Source organism: Barbatula barbatula, assembly GCF_947034865.1.
Source record: "Barbatula barbatula genome assembly, chromosome: 16".
Taxonomy (NCBI): Eukaryota; Metazoa; Chordata; class Actinopteri; order Cypriniformes; family Nemacheilidae; genus Barbatula; species Barbatula barbatula.
Window position 1 is genome coordinate 12,227,476 of NC_136779.1, and position 17,946 is coordinate 12,245,421.

The window sequence follows — 17,946 nt, forward strand, 5'->3', positions numbered from 1 at the left end:
CGCTTCCACCACTGCAGTGGATCAGTGTCTGGGTGTGCCGCTACCCTCTCAACAAAATCCATGTCGCAATTAGACGCGAGCCGCTTGCCAGAAGCCCCTCCCATGATGCGTATTTCACTTACGAATGGCGCGAATTACACGCGCAAATGGCGCGAATTACACGCGTGAATGAAGCGAGTAAAATCAAAATGTTCAAGCGTCCAACTACTCGCGAATAGCGCGTTTTATTCGCGCAACTCGCGTTTGGTGTGAACACTCGAGAGCGTCGGTCGTAGAAGTTAAAGAGAAAACCGATTTTCATTAAAAAAAAAAAATCGTCCTAAACGTCAAATTCGAGTTAATCGATAAAATCGATTTATCGCCCAGCCCTACATTGTACTGTACAATTTCTACGTTTTTTAACCATAGGGACCTCAATTTTGGTCCCCACGGTGACACAAGTCCCCATGTGTTGGTTTGCATTCAGGTTTAGGTCCCAACTGGGATATAAAAACAAGTCTGCACGCACGCACGTAGTAATACTGTGAATATAGAGAGGGGTATTTCGAACTAAAGAGATATTCAATCTTTTTTCACACCAAATCCTTAATGTTCAGTATATACATCACAACCCACTTTATATTTCATTACAAATGCAACATGTTTCCAGCATTAACATTTAAACTCAATAAATAAATGAATGTACAATCTGTTTCAAACTCAATCGGACACAGTATTATAGGGCAACAATGACACGCTCATGACATACGTAAAGGCTGTTCTATAAACTTGGCAGCATGATTGTCCTATTTGTCATTTTAATTATAAAGATGCATTTTGAAAAAACATATTTTTGCCAGGTTCATGTGTCCCTCAGGGAGAAGACAATCCCACAATGCACTGCTGTGAGCTTTGCAACAACAACAAAAGAATTTAACCGAGATGACTGGTGATATACAAATTGGCTAAAAGTAATGGTCAACTTTGGCAATTGACATCTTTGCTTTATTTTTGAATATTTTATTAAGGATGCATTACAATTTTCATGTTGCATTAGTGTGGTTGGGTTATAAACTAAAGCTCAGCATTATAAAAAGACTTCGCAAAAAATAACAAAACACGTGCAAAGTTTATAAAAACAAAATATTACCAGGATTATCAAATATTCATAACAGACAAAATAGTAAACAATGTTTGCTACATTTTTTGAAAGCCATTCGTTTTCGTGGCATTTTTTGTATATTTAAATAAAAGCCAAATTCCCTTATATGTTGTGGTTTGCCTTATTGCCAATTTGGTCAAAAACAGTAATTAAATTGAAAGCTGTATACTGTATGTGCAAAATACTGTTACTATGATGCCATATGTCGTATTCAGAACATTCACCTACAGTATGAATCAGTCACCTATAGTAATTTAGGTTAGGATCTTTCCTCAAAATGCAGCTGCCTACACAGGCAACAGACATCTCACTAGGTTTTGAAGCAGAGCCACAATGGCCCTGGCTAACATCAGGAGACCTTTATTTTAGAACAAGGAAAATGTGCTTGTGTTTTCAAATGAGTTTGTGTGGATTTAATAAGCAATAATAAACGTTAAAAAAGGCCATTGAAAAGTCCTATTTGCATGCTGGAACCATTTGCTTAGTGATATTTATGCCGAGTGCCATGTCATTTTCTGGGCTGGTTACACATCATAAATGCTGCTTGGCTTGAACAATGAAATCCAGTGTTATTGTGCAACACGCTCTCTGATTCACAAGCAAATCAATGAGGGGTAAAAGGTGATGAATTATGATACAAGGGCATTTTCTCACAAAACAAAGAGCACACTTTGGCTGCTAACGTGTCATTTCTATAGTAACAAAGTCAAGCAGAACTGTTCCCACAGTGGTTCTGGATGTGTAAATATTCCCAAGAGGAACAGGTCTTGGGATCCAGCTTTCCTTCTCAGAAGTTTGCCTAATTGGAGCTATCGGTGGAGGGTGTCAGGGGATGTGATTTAAACATTCTCCTGCTTTTGAATGTGTCACTGTCTCATAGCCAACTAGAGCTACAGTATTAAGTGTTCAAAGCTGGAGAAGTTGAGCTTTGTATTGTTAAAATACTGTCACTGTTATCTCACCCTCATGTCATGCCAAACCTGTAGTTTCCTTTTTCAGCCCAACACAAAAGCAGAAATATGTAAACAAGTATGGCCATACAATGACATCCACCCTAAAGGTATTGTCCATACAACCTATGCTCCATTCCAAGTCTGCTAAAGCCATTCAATGGCATGTGTTATCCAAATTTAGCATTTCTAGATGTATTGTGGGCATTCCAGTCCAGTGTCTGTTGAATTTCAACTAAATCAAACCTCAGGAGTGACAAAGTCATCCAACAGCAATGTGAAAGACAAACAGCATGACAAGACACATGAAAACTGTAATAATAAATTAGGTTATTAATATAAAAAGTTATTTCTGAACTTTTCCTTAATACATGTACAAATATTACTTTTTTATTGCTTAAATATAAAGTAATTATGCACATGGTCTGAAAACAATCGTGAGGTATCTTTTCTGTTATTTTGATCCGTTTTTCCAGGTTTTCATTTTCTGTAAATAAATGCAAATAGAAACAACTTTTTACAAATATTATTTTTCACAGGATAATTTTTGGGGAGAACTGGTTCTCAGAATAAAACTAAAATGATCACTTACCAAAACACATACCTAAATAGTAACGTATTTTAATCTTTTTCGTAGCTGTATTTGCGTCACATTCAAAACACTTTTCTATCAACTTTTTAATATGATTATTGGGCATTGAGATGAATTTTGAAATATGTCGCTAATGTCTCTGCAGCTGGAGTTATGTATATGCTGCCATCACGCTTGCGCTAAGTTGATGGTAAAACTTATGCGCTTAAAGTGATAGTTCACCCAAAAATACAAATTGACTCTCTATACATTTCGTTGTTCTGATTAACACAACGAATGATATTTAGAAGAATGCTTATAACCAAAGACTATTCGAAGAGTGAGTAATTCATGAATTTTCATTTATGGGTGAACTATCCCTTTAAGGTCCTTGGCACATGCACACTTTGGTCAGAACAGATTAAAGCGTGTACATGCCTTCTTATTGTGATTAAATTCACTCCAGATTTACTAAGATTATGCTTGCTACGATTACAAGCTTAGTCTTATTATTCTGATCGAAGTATTGTTTACATGATGTGTAGTGTAATTGCATTATGAGGGTTCATGTAAACATTGCAAGTCATTGATGATGCTGACACAACATTTCTTTTAAATCAAAATGCGCATGCGAGTTTCAGCAGTTTGTTAGTGAATAACAATGTACATTTTGGTCTGCCGCATATAAAAAGATGTTATGTGGCTTCAGTATACTGGCTTTCATAAAACGTGCTGAATTGTATAGACTACTTGACAGTGTGTGGTCATCTACGACTGTCGTGGTGTGAAAAACAGCTGTTGTCAAATGGAAAAATTAAACACATACAGGTTTATAACAACATGATGTTGAGTGAATACTGACAAAATTATTATTACAAACTATTCCACTATCATAATAGATGATGAGACGAACAAAAAGGCCAAATAAAACTTTTAGCATCATCGAAGGGAAACACCATATTACAAATGGCATTTTCTGTCTTGCCCGGTCTTCTTTACTTTGAGAATGAATGGCAATGTCAAATGCGTATCGATTTGTCCATCTCAAAGACAGCCTACTGGGATGATTATAATTCAAGCTGATATACTGAATGAACGTCCAGCATGCACAGAAATTCAAAACAAGTTTATTTCTGAATTTGGGTGGTCATTTGTTTTGTGCTGGCATTGTTTGATTGTTTGAGGCAACATTGTTGCAAGCACACCAACTCCCATGCATTCATCATTGTTCCCTGGAAGGGCTGGCCTTTGCCGCTACCCTCTGGGATTCCGCACAGCAGCGTATCAGCGTACTGGAAGGCTATACAGAGTGCAACCGAGAATTGAACCATTTCCCAATTTATGATCTCTCAGGCCTTTAAAGGTTGATTTAATATTTGCCTGAGAGGTTCTGGAAAGCTTCCCAAAAGTAAAAGGGAAGATAAATACAAACAAAACACAAAAAGGGAGTTGAACGTTGTTTAGCTAACCTTTAATGCACTTGTTGGTGAACTGCGTCCAACAATAAGAATTATTTATTACTCCGGGTGAAGTAGAGGGAGCCCAACTCCAATTCAGCTTTAAAGGGGCTTCGCACAGGAGCGAGAGGTCCATCATTAGCCTCGGCTCCTAATGGACCCCGTTTCAAAACGGATTTGCTGACATGACATACGAGGATGATGATCTACAGCATGGGAAGGGCCCTGAATTGCTTTTCCAACTGTTCACAGAGAGCCAGGTTATATTCAAGTCGCTTGGAAAAAATAAAGCAGTGCGTTAAGATCGGTGTTACGGGTGCCAAAGCAAGCTGAAGGAAGCGCTGCCAAACCACCTGGATGCAAAAACGCTTTATCTCATGTACGCAATTAAAGCAGCCGTGGCCAACGGAATAACAGATGCCTCCAAGTTGTCTGAAAACATTTAGCGGGATGCCGATGTATCCAAACTCTGATAAATCAGCCCTCTTATTTGCCATGTGATTTCATTAAAGGTGACTCACAATTAGCTTTTAACAGGCCTCCATGCAGGCTGGATTCAGTTAAATGCTTATAAAGTCCTGGTCGTGAAAGAAACCAAACCTCAACCTATGGCACTTCTGATCATGATCGTGCCAAAAGCTTAACGCATGCTTAGTATTTTTATACAGCTGGCAAATGTGTCAACAAAGTATATATGCAAAAACACACAACACAGTGATCAAAACCACACACATTTTATAAGGTGGAGTGTGCCAAAAACTGAAAAAATGAATCTACAATAAAATACCGTATACTTAAACATGTTTGTGTGCTAACATTAATCAATGTAATAAAATAACAATGAAAAATAGTTTAACTGCATCTATTAGCATTGTTTAATGCTCACTTAATTGTATAAATAACCGTAAGCTAACATGTTATGAAACAAAATATATAGCACATTTGTAAATTAAAAGTCCAGTGTATGAAATGTAGAGGCATCTAGTGGTGGGGTTGTGAATTGCAACCAACAGCTCGCTCCCCTCTCCCTTCCGAAGCACTACGGTGGCTGACACAGGACTAAGATGTCGTAATATTTCACTTCTTTGCTGAAGGAGATAGCGTTTTTACAAAATGTGCTCTGTAGAGCAGTTTGTCCGTTTAGGGCAGGCTTGAAAGTAGAATTTCCATGACCTATAATGAATGAAGTGGTCCTTGAAGTGGTCATTGTTAAGCCAAAGCTCTTGAAATTGGATTGGATTCAATTTATTGTCATTACACACATACAAGTACAGTGCAACGAAATGTACATTTTCCTGGCATTAGTTAAGCGCTACAAGTGATTGCTAGGCAGTGTTGGGTGTAACTAGTTACTAAGTAATGAGTTACTGTAATTTCATTACTTTTACCTTGAAAAAGATAAGTAAGGGATTACTCTTATTTTTTCTGTAATTGAATTACAGTTACTTCTGATGTTATTGAACTACTGTGTAATATATTCAATAGTGGAAATGACATTAGAATTATAAGTCTAACTTTAAATGTATGCTTTAATGTATCCATCTCACATTTGTATATTTTATTAATAACTTATGTAGTTATTTATTACTTATTTGAATGAATTTGAATTTAAATTGAAAGTCAGGTCTATCCTTGAATAAATTCTAATCAAGATTGATATAGGATATAGAAAGTAATTAGTAATAAGTAATTAAATACTTTTTGAAGAGAGTCATTTGTCATCTAATTACACTATTGAATATGTCATTAATAACTAGTAACTTTCCCAACACTGTTGCCAGGTGACAAGCGGGAAGGGAATAAAATGGCGCTGAATATAACCGTATGTGTTAAAAGCAGTTAAAGAAAATACAGTATAAATACAGTATATGGAAACTAGAATTTTACGTGAACAACCTAAAATTTCCTGATATTTCATGACATTGACCTAAAATATATAACATGTAACTAAATGTCTGGAATACACCCTTTAAAATTCCATAATATTCCAGAAATTCCATGACCCATGGGTACCCTGTTAGGACAACTGTAGAAACAATGGCATATTACAATGTTAGAGGACCTGCAGTGCTCATTCTAAGGTAAAAAAACCTAACTCTTCATTATGTAAGGTCTTTATACACATCTGAAGATATTATATTGCATTTCTGTCAATAGATCCTCCGAAATATTATATACAGAAACTTTAACATAATATGAATATGAAAACACAGCACATTTGTTAATTGATACATGCTGTAAAACCGTGTTCAAGATACCATTAGCCATTATAAAACAGGCTCATTATTATTAAAAAGGAAAACTACTAGAGATAATGTATCACATATCCAGGTTTCCCTTAAACTGCTGGCCCGGGACACAGAGGAATCTGTGGACCAGCTCCAGATTATCCATAAACTGCCGGCTTTGGCCGATACTATAAATGAAAACATCTCAGCTCTTTATATCCGGAGTTTGAGCCCTGGCCGCTGGAGAGACGGATAAGCTTCCACAGCTGCAGGCCACTTTTAAACGACAGTTTTTCAGGCATGTTTATTAATAAATTCACTGGAGAGACTTTTTTCGCTTTCCGTACAAAGAAGTAAGCGAAGACGAAGCAAGTTAGCTGTGATGTCGGCTAAAATATCTGTCGGATAAACAAGGTGATTGCCAGCGGTGTGTTTCATAGATAGCTCGAGTGTAATTTGGGACCAAACAGAGATATTTAGGGCAGCCACCTGAGGGCTTTGGCGCTGACGTCAAGCCACAGGTTATTTCAAGCAGAGGGTCAAAGGTGACCTATTTCTTTTTTTTGAGAATATGTTGCCCAAAAATGACGCAGATTTGTACACAGAAACCTCTGGTTTCGACTAATGGATGATGTGAAAAGCTTTCATCAAAGCTTGTATGGTGTGTGGGCTATCTGGTGTTGCAGTGGTGTGGTATAGGAAATCAATATGTCGCATTTCTGACTCAAGACTCATTCAGACAGCAAATAAAAGCTGCTTTAGTGTGGCAACATAATTCTAAATCATGGTAAATTACTTCAGATGCGTGACTACTCCGATTTCTTGATGTAATTCGACGTTTCTGTAAACTTTCTGGAATTGTGGTAAGATTTAAAAGTGGACGGTGTTGTTTTTAGTTATTAATTTTTGGGTAAAACAGATTCTCTTATAGGACAGCTCAGAATAAACCATTGGTTGGTTGATATTCCAAAAAGTGTAAACACTTGCTTATGGACTTGGTTGGTGGGCGGAGACGGCGTGGAACATTTTTTTTCCCCCTTCATTGGACATGCATGGCGTTAGCCATTATGGTCTACATAATATCACCGTTTAATTATAACAGATCAAGAAACATAGAAAAACCCAGCCGTATTGGGTGGTAGACTCAACAGGCCATCGGTCATTCAACAGGCCATCGGGGATCAGAGCTGTGGAAAAGATTTACATGAGTGAAAAATGGCTTATTTTAGCACAATGTCGTCATCACCTATGGGCACAAAGGCAAACTAAGTTTGGTGCGACAGACGTGCCAGCAGGCTGGACAGGAAGTTGAACCAAGAACTTCAACATGGGAAGGGTGTGGGCAAAACATCGCTCATGGAGAGTAATGGAACTGGCAATTGAGATGATGGATCAAGTTGCTATGAAGATGACAGCCACAGTGATTTTTCTTTTTGTTGTCCGTAGAAATCAAAATAATAAAAAAATGAATACAGTAAATACATTTTTATTATATAAAGGCTATGCAAAATATTGATGAGTTACCCTGCACTACACATTTCCTTGTCCAATTAAATGCTTTAGAATTTCATTGAAGCACATCACAGTTAATAAATATCTTTATTTTAAACAAATATAATTTTTGTTGTCCCAACGGTTTCATCAGACGCACACGCCTGGGCCCAAAGTTAACTTCTGGTCTGTGTCTGGTTATCAGCCTGACTAGTAATACTGTGTATAACAATTTATTTTACAATTTTATTGTATAATATTTGTATTAAAATCAATTAAAACTACTCAACAGTAATTGATTCTTTGCAGAGGTCTACGGGAAGGTAAGGTGATAGTTTAAACAAAAAACAAAAATTCAGTGATCATTTTCTCACCCTCTTGTCATTTCAAACCTGAAAGTTTGAAGAAAGTTGGTAACCAAAAAGCAACTGCAGCCATTCACTTTTACTGTATGGACACAAAACCAATGCATGGTGCTATTTAACAACATTCTTTATACTTTACATTACCATAATGTGAAAAGCTTTCATCTAAGCTTGTATGGTGTGTGGGCTATCTGGTGTTGCAGTGGTGTGGTATAGGAAATCAATATGTCCCATTTCTGATTCAAAACTCATTCCGACAGCAAATAAAAGCTGCTTTAGTGTGGCAACATAACCAATTTTGTTTTCTAAATCATGGTCAATTACTTCAGATGCGTGACTACTCCGATTTTAGTAAACTATCTGGAATTGTGGTAAGATTTAAAAGCGGACTGTGTCGTTTTTATTTATACATTTTTTGGTAAAATAGTTTCTATCATCCCAGATTAATATGTAAAGACATCTCAGAGTAAACCATTGATTGCTTGATTTTCCAAAAAGTGTAAGCACTGGTTTATGGTTGGTGTCGTGTCTTAGCTGAGGCGGAGTCGGTGTGGGGGAATGGCTTTTTGAATAAATGTAATGCACAGTTTGGACCGTAGAATGCAGCGGTTTCCCACATAGAAGTCCATTATAAGGAAACAGCTCAACGTGGCTAAAGACAGCAATAAACGAAGAACTCTGGGATATCCCAAACTCGGTGTACAATTTACCAAATCACAGAATCACTAAATTAATAAGTGTTGAGTTGTGGTGCAGGGGGATTGGGACTACACTGGACTTCAGATCAGGTATTTTTAACTTATTAGATATTCAGAACACTGCACAGCAACGTTTCGACACTGCACCAAGTAAAGATCAGTCGTAATCATTTCAAAGAGCTTAGACCAAGCACCTAACGAATCCACACGCATTGATTGTTATGGATTGTTTTCCCCCACTATCCATTCCCAGCTATGCCAACAAAGTCTATGGCATTGTCATACATTTCTCTGCCTGTGTCTGAAATAGCCCCCTATACCCTAATATAGTGCACTATTTGAGGGGACATCCATTTTGTAGTGGTGTCCAAAATTATAGTGGACAGTGTTGAGTGCACTCATTCAATTCCATAATGCACCGCCATAACGAGTGTACAAACGATGTACACTCAATGGTTGGACCATAGCTATGATACACATTGAGGCACACACTTTTTTCAAAACGCAAGAGAAGAAGAGGGACGCACTGACTAAACGTATCATCAGAAGAAGATGGCGATTGCGTATTCATACAGATGTAAGTTAATAATAAATAATTAATTCGTTTCCGTGACAGATTACATGTTAAAAATATTGTACAAAATCCATGTTGGTTGTGAATGCGTTGTTCACACAAAGAATATATTTATTAATTCACACAATACAATATTACTAACACACAAAAAATACTGTTATTTACGTAAAGATTATACTGCAAGTCCGAACTACGCAACACTAAGTCCAGCATTGACGAAACACTTCCGGGGCACTAGTGTCCAAATTCATTCACTCGTTTTCATTCACTACTTTAAGTGGACTATATTTGTGGACTAATGTAGGGAATAGGGAATGAGTGTATAGGGGGCTATTTCGGACACAGCCACTGTTTACTTCAGCATCCCGACTTACATAACACAGCAACAGTAGCAAACCAATAGCACAAGTATGGGGTGGGGCAATATGTTTGCCTGCCAATGGTAGACGACGGGATGTGTTCAGCAAATCATTTGCTGAAATTCTGTTTGGCAACACTACAGGCAAAGCAATGGTGTACCGCAGAGATGACGTATTTTTCCCCGAAGAGAGTTCGAATTTTAGCACTTCCAGTTACATCGCTCCAAAGTAAATGTTTTTTTTGTTAAATGCCTAAAATAAGGTTTGTTTCTATGACATAAAACACAACAGTTATAACCCACTCGTGATTTTTAAAGCTTCATCGTGACTTGAATAGCAGTTGCTAAGAAGTTGCATAAGCGACTACATCCTTTGGCAGGGACTTTAGATGTCATCGCATATACAAATCTCACAAAAAATCTCAAAAAACGTGGATGGATACTAATTTACGGAGTAATTACTTACCAAAGAACAAGTTAATAATAAAGTTTGAAAAAGTTGGCGGAGGCTTGGTGGTGGTGACGTTGATATAGAGCGACCATAGTGTAGTCTGTTTACAGCATAAATGTTAGCAGCTTTTTACTTGTGGCGGTTGAATTTTGGCTTCAAAAGTAACAAATATTGTGTTAATCTGAAAATATGATCTTGATAGACAAAACATGCAAATACCGTAAACCTTTGTTAATCACAGAGCTTTTTTGTAATCTTCCAAAAGTCTATCGGACAAATCAATTGGCAATCAATTGGCTTTCCGTCGAGGGAACCAGTGTGGCGCTAGCTTCCGGTATGGCCACCAAAAATTGTCTCTGCGATACTCTATTACAAACTTTATCTCCAACAGACCTGATGACAAATCAAACAGCTACAGTATGTTGCGCATGAACGTTACGAGAAGCCAATCAGATGTTCACAGGGCTTCTTCAAAAAATAATAATGATCAAAAGAAGTGATATGTGTACTTCATCAATTGCATAACTAAATGGTGTTTTTCCTGTATTTCAAGTTCCGCGGCAGCATTTTATACCATCACGGTTTAAAAATGCAGCTTTGTTTCTTCGTGCGGTCAAGCTTCAGTTAAATAAGGAGAGCGTGATGAAACAGCTCATGCAGAGAACTGGCAAGCGAATGTGCGAGAGTAGCCATCACTCATAAAAGATCATTTCAGTTTTAAGATAGCTCGGCAAGGGAACCGTTATTAAGAGCGTGACTTTCCTGGCCCTGTCAAAAGAACCCCTTTCTCTCCAAGTCAGAGACATGAATCACAAATTCCTCTTAATTTAGAGAGCAATGCACTGCTCATTCATCTTCTCCTCTAATCCAAATACAGATCATGGCACTACCCAGAAATGGCATTCGCTCTTGGCACACCAGGGGTGGGATTATCTCAAGTCTCTGAAGCCTCTTCAGATGTTTTTACACTCACAACTCTGAGGTTTGGTTCATTATGTTATCGTCGGTTTTTGGGTGTGACTCTAATTTTAGCAGCTTTGTGCACTTTACCTCTTCCTCTTGTTTTGCATGGTTTCCTGAACGAGGTTTCGTCTAAATAGACACTGAAACGCATCAAACAGCGTGTGAGACATTTCATGCTTGACATCCAAAGCTTTTTTTGAACAGTGAGGCATCTGAATGATATACGTAATAAAAATGAATTACCTAGCCGCTAACGGTAAATACTTCATTACCTTCAGCGCCACACTGCATTCATAACTGACACTATTGTCAAACAACATTATCAGTGTATACGTCAAAATCTGACTAGCAGAACAAAGGCATGTCAATACAAAACCAAGTGTTACTTTGACAGGGTTAAGCGACCCAATTATAAATGGCGAAACAAAATCATCCTTCTATTGTTTGGACTCCTGAGCACCTTTGAGAGAGCTGCATAGAGCACACAGCTGCCAGACAGTGCAGGGGATATAAGCGTGTGTTTCTGTCAGTAGTCAGTGCGAGGCATTACATCACGCCAGACTCACAGACTTGAAAGCAACCAACCCAGACAGCCACTCAATGGGAGACTAAAAGAGAATCTCTAACCAAGAGAAGGGATGATGTAACTCGACACATTTATTGTATTCCCAGCACGGGATAAAGCTCGAGGTAATTGCTAGCAAAATGATACGCTCGGATATTTATGTTTGGTGACGGGAAACAAAAGGAGAGGCATTTTAGGCTTAATGATGCACACTGTCATACCTTTTATCATTTCCGCTGATAAACAGTTGCTTTTAAAAGGCATTCGGAAGGAAACAATCGGCACGCTACCTATCTCGTGCAGCCAGGCCCCAAATCAAATAACGCAGCCGGGGAGACTGATTACCACATGAGAGAGCGAGCCTGCCAGAAATAGAGCTTTAATTTCGTTAGAAATGAAGAATCATGTTTCTCAACATCAGCAGAGTTTCAAGGCCATCGGGGATCGGAGCTGTGGAAAAGATTCACACGAGTGAAGGCGCTGGCCACATAGAGGGTAGCTGCGAAAAATGCCTTATTTCAGCACAATGATGTCATCACCTATGGGCACAAAGGCAAGCTAAGTTTGGTGCGACAGACCTGCGAGCGGGTTGGACAGGAAGTTAAAGCAAGGACTTCAAAATGGGAAGGGTGTGGGCACACAATCGCTCATTGAGAGAAATGGAACTGGCAATTGAGATGATGGATCAAGCTGATATGAAGATGTCAGATGTTCCGGTCTGTCTCTGGTTATCAGTCTGGCTAGTATAATGCTGTGTATAACAATTTACTTTAAAATATAATTTCATTTCTGTATAATTTAATTTCTTCCGCAAAACACAAAAGAAGCTAGTTTGAAGAAAGTCGGTAACCACAAAGCAGTGGCACCCATTCACTTTTACTGTATGGACACAAAACCAATGCAACTGACTAGGTGCCAGTCAACAACATTTTTTAAAATATGTTTTTTTTGTGTTCTGCAGAAGAAACAAGGTTATAGAGGTTTGTAAATTATATAAATTTTTGGGTGGTTTGTCTATACCATACAGTATAAAGTCCCCATGAAATCAAAATAATTATACATGCTATTTTAGTCCTAAATGCTGAAAAAATTCACTTTCAGCACATTTTATATTTACAGTCTCTTTTGGGAAAACGGACCAAAACAAATATTTATGACTCATCCTGCACTTCACACATTATTTGTCCAATCAAATTCAATTGTCCAATAGAATTCAATTGACCAGCAAGAAGCACATCACAGCTCTAAAAAAAGCCTGTTGGATGTCCTTTAAGGGTTAAGCCTTTCAATATACCTCATCCGAAATACGCAAACAGCGGAGAGAATGAAACTGCGCTTGTCAAACGATTTCATGTGGTCTTTTTCGATATCAAGCTGCAGTTTGAAAACATGCATAAATATAATTATGTTCAAGTGGCCTATAAACTGTGGTTGTGTGAATCAGCAGTTATGATTCCCGGCTTTGAATGAGAAGCGGTCATCTAGTACTTTGAAGAGGAAAGTCAACTTTGCACTCCGTAAATATGTCTAGAGACTTGTCTGAATGCAGAATAAATAACTACAATAAATGACTACAATAGTCAAATCAGAATAAGCAACACCAATATATTCATTTTTCTAAAGCCAAGAATATATATTTTTATTTCACATTCAGCAAGGTATAGACACACCGAGGTCTATGATAAAAAAAATGATAAAGGTTAGGAAGAACCTGCTCAATGTTCTATCATGAAATAAAGACAAGCTGTTGGAAATGCCTGTTCGGACTAGAAAGCTTTTTTAGGTATAGGGTCATCTTCCTCTTTTGGATCTCAGTCTTAAACCGCAAAAGCAGAAATGGTTTAACATAAGCATACGCAAACTTGTCAACGTGGAAGTGAATTTTAATCAGATTCTAATTTTGAAATGTATTCATTCAGCCCTTACAGCATCGCTGGGAACAAGACTGACCACCTGTTAAAGATGACATCCTTTGATACAGACCAATGTTAAACTCTAACAGTATGCTAACAATACACAGGCCCACTGTTTTACGGTGGACTCCATTTAGTTTATGTTTGTTCTAAGTGTATGCGTGTACGTGTGTTGCATGTTTCAAGGACCCCAAGGTGTCCGTTTTTATTGTTAAGTTCCTATGGTGTAAAATCAGAGGCCGGAGAATATTGAAACGCATTATGTCACTACAAGTGAAAGGGACTGTGCCAATGCTTGCAAAAGCTGCATTCCACTCTCGCATGTTAATTTCTGGCAACTGACGAAGAATGTCAGAGATAAATGTCAGAGAAAACAAACAGTGGTAAATAAAGAAAAGCTGAGGAAATTGTTGCAGTATATGATAAAACATTTAAACATTAAGAAGCTGAATTTCTTCACCAAACTGAATTTTTCAGGAAGTGTCTTGCAACAACATGCATTAAGGTTTTGGCATCAAAGTTGTGCAAAAGAACAAATCTGCCGTAACCCCATGTGTTCCACAGCCTTGGTCAAATAACCAACCCTAAACGTTCAGTAATATATCAAATGGAACAAATCAGCGGTGATCTACATCAGACATACTACAGCACAGCTTGTATGAAGTCCATTCATCATTTGCAAATAACACACACTCATACTTCCTCTTCATTTCTCCTGCACATGGAAAGCCAAAGATCACTGAATGGAAGTGTGAGGTTAAGGACTTGATCATGTCATTATTTTCTTATCATCATCCTTTTCTTCATGCTGAACACAGACAGAATGATCTCCATATTCACTTTTTAATCAAACATCATCAATACATATAAATATATTTGTATGTCTGATCAAAACGAATCACTGAAAGTGATCGAGTGATAATCCTCTTTCTAGGCAGTTATGATTCAGTTCAAACTTATGTTTTAAAATTGGAAATAAAATAGATTTACAAATTGTGTCTCAAAGACAATTTGAAATTTGAAAAAATAGCTTATCTTTGTTTTATTTAAATTGCTTCTTTGCTTTAGCTGCCAAAAATAGCACGAAAACAATCCCATTGACTTTTACATATTCACACATGTAAAAAAAAAAAGATTAAAGATCAATGCGTGAAGCAGGAAGCATCTTTTTTTCATATGCTGCTTGATTTTGTAAAAATTATTTCCAGATTGCATCTTCAAAAGTGTGCAAGGGCCGGTGGCTCATACCTGCCTGCTGCCACCATCTGTCCAGTGTCTGCCACTACAAAATGCACATAAATGGTGACATCATGGCAAACAGGATTACAGGATCCACGGCCTGGAAATGTCCTAAGGCCAATACGACAGAGCGACTTTAAGTGCTGATATAACACTTTTTTTCTGAATAAAAATGTAATCATATATGAAATGATTATTTTATGAAATAAATTTGCTTAGCTCAAGTCCTACATAAAGCAACATAATGTAACAATGATCCCCAAAATGATCCCTTCTTTTAAATGATTAACATACTTTCAAAGACAATTTGTACGGCTTTGTTCCAAGTAAACGAAGATGAAAATGGTAAAATGAGGAAAATAAATGACAAACATAGCCCACTAGAAATAAAAGATCTAAAGGGTTTAAGGAATTTAGGGAAATGACTTTAATGTGTCTCCCAGGAGCAGTGTTGTTCTGAACACATGGACGTTTTCACAGTAAAACCAGCCATGTCACAAAGCAATGTAACACTTAAAAGAGTCCAAAAAGCCTTGCCTTGTTGAAGTGGCTTTTAAAAAAAAAAACCCTTACGATTTGACAGAGAACCTGTCAAATGAGAGCTTACATACACTGACGTCTACCAGAAAATAAATCAACTACTCTGCATGTGTCCTCAGAAGTAAACCTGCCAATGATTGCCAATGCTGGAATAGAGCGAGGGGCCTCTTACGTTTGCGTACCTTTCCCAATTTCATTTGGTTACAGTATCTGAAGTTCTGTGCAACTGGACTGTGACACTGATCACATGGCCTCCATTTCATCCAGAGCATTTCAGATTAGTTTTTCAGGTGCTCTAGTGCAGCAGTTTCATTGCGTATCGCCAGTGCTGAGAACCATGTAGCTCTGGCCTACTTCTGCTGCTCTGTGCGTGACACCACAACCATTTAAAGTGGGGTTTTTTCTTCCACCATTTTCAGCTGTCTCATTCCATTTTTCATTCATCCTTTAATTTGCGATGCAGCTCTTATTCCGAAGCTGTGACTTTCTCCTCGCGCTCTTCATTATTCACGGTTTCTCAGAATCTCTGACACCCAGAATACCCAGACCCGACTCTACCATTTCAACATTTGTACTTAAAGGGACAGTTCACACAAAAACGAAGATTTGACATTCGGCATGTTCGCATTACTTTCTTTCCTGGAAATTAAAAGGAAATGCTGGGCAGAATGTTACGGACTGACATTCCCTGTCACCATTCACTTTCACTGTGTGGAAAAAGATACAATGAAAGTGAATAGTGAATATAAAGTCAAATGAGTTTAAAACAATATGAGTGTAAGTAAATGCTGAAAGAATGTCAATTTTTGATCCCTTTAAGAACTGCTTATAAGTGATAGTTCACCCCCAAAAGATATTCTGTGAGAAAATATTGTCATTTCAAACCTGTATGACTTTCCTCAACAGAACACAAAAAAATTTATTTTGAAGAATGTCTTTAACCGGCCCACATTCAAGAGGTAAATGGGGTCCAGTGCTGTTAGGTTACCAACTTCCTTCAAAATATCTTCTTTGTGTTCTGCGGCAGAAAGAACGTCATAAAGGTTTGAAATGACAAGAGGGTGAGTAAATGATTACAGCATTTTCATTTCGGGTGAACTATCAGTAAGATATATGAAATATGATGTCTATAAACTTTATGCATATGAGAGCATATCCCAGACTAATAAAGATACACTGTGGTTTTTGTTCATTTTAAAAAGTGAAAGAATAATAAAAATAATTACATTTCTCTTTAAACCTTGTGTTTTCATTTTGATTTCGTGCATGAGAGGCTTAAATATTTGCAAGATTGACAATGCTCCTTACAAAAACAAACCAGCTGTGGCATTTTGCTGGGAGGCCAAACAGTAACCTTTAAACACATCTGCTACAATGGAAGACCGCATACCAAAATCCATATTTTAATTTCTATAAAAGGAACCCCAAAGTGTGTGTGAGTGTTTGTGATTTGGTAATAAACTCACGAGATCCCACGTCTCCTTGTAGCTGAAGTATTTGTGGTACTGGCATGGTTAGGACCACTATGTCAAATCGTTCTGGCGCTCCCTCTTTGTGACAAACTTCCCAGCCAGCATCTTTCTGGTATATGTGCGTGACATGCCGGTTGTAGAGCACCTCTGCTCCTGCTTGAGGGCGGAGGGGCACAGTTGGCAACGTTGCACAAAGAAATTCAAAATGAAGTAGAGAAAAAGGAAAAGGAGTTTCAAAGTAGGTCACACAGAAGGAAAATCTGATCAGATTTTGTGCGAGTCAAGATTTGATTTATCAGCACAGAAACCAGGAAATAGTAGAAAGAACTTAAACTCCATAGATACTCAAAGAATACATGTGAATTAGCACATCACATCAAATCTATCAAGATGGATTGAGATAAACATGATGCAAAATTGACTTTTCATCAACATTTTATTCATAATATGGCGATCATGGAGTAATTGAGCGGTTTCCCAAAGTTTTGACACACATTAAATCGGTTCCATCTGACTGCTTTTTTGTTCTTTGTTTCAGCACATGCAAAATATAAAAACATCCTGAACAGTTTTTAATGGCCCGGTCAGATTATCGACTAAGCCTCCTGATGTCAGGGTAAATACACCAGTTTGCATCCCCCGGTCCAAATTCTTTTTTCAAATGTCTAGTAAATCACTGAGTGCATTTAAAAAAGGTAACATTTAGAAGGAAGAACAGCTGGATGACTCAGGTCTTGCTGACCCAAAAATAATTTCTGGCAGCATATTTGATGTCATTGAACAGCTGATGAAAACCAGCTGCACTATGAACAACAATAAATTGGGTTATTAAACTTGCCTTGTTTCTCTCAATGCATAAATACATCAAAGTATTTCTGGTTAAAAATACCCTGATGCAAAAAAGCGAACCATGTTGTGTGTTGTATTTAATTAACACTGAAATGTCAACTTTTTCATTGCAATCATTGAA

The 17,946-nt window shown here is 37.6% G+C and overlaps 1 protein-coding gene across 6 annotated transcripts in view; it reads right to left on the bottom strand.

Moving 5' to 3' along the window:
- rnls (renalase, FAD-dependent amine oxidase) overlaps window positions 1–17,946 on the bottom strand; it is a 60,104-nt gene that overhangs the window by 40,759 nt on the left and 1,399 nt on the right. For 3 of the 6 annotated variants that reach the window (XM_079477147.1, XM_079477146.1, XM_079477149.1), the window contains exon 4: window positions 16,971–17,129. The exons of 1 other annotated variant lie outside the window; for it this stretch is intronic. In XM_079477147.1, coding sequence (XP_079333273.1) covers window positions 16,971–17,129 — 159 coding nt within the window. Of the gene's footprint in view, window positions 1–16,970; window positions 17,133–17,946 lie in introns of all 6 variants that reach the window. 2 more of the 6 variants (XM_079477145.1, XM_079477148.1) reach the window with 1 other exon arrangement.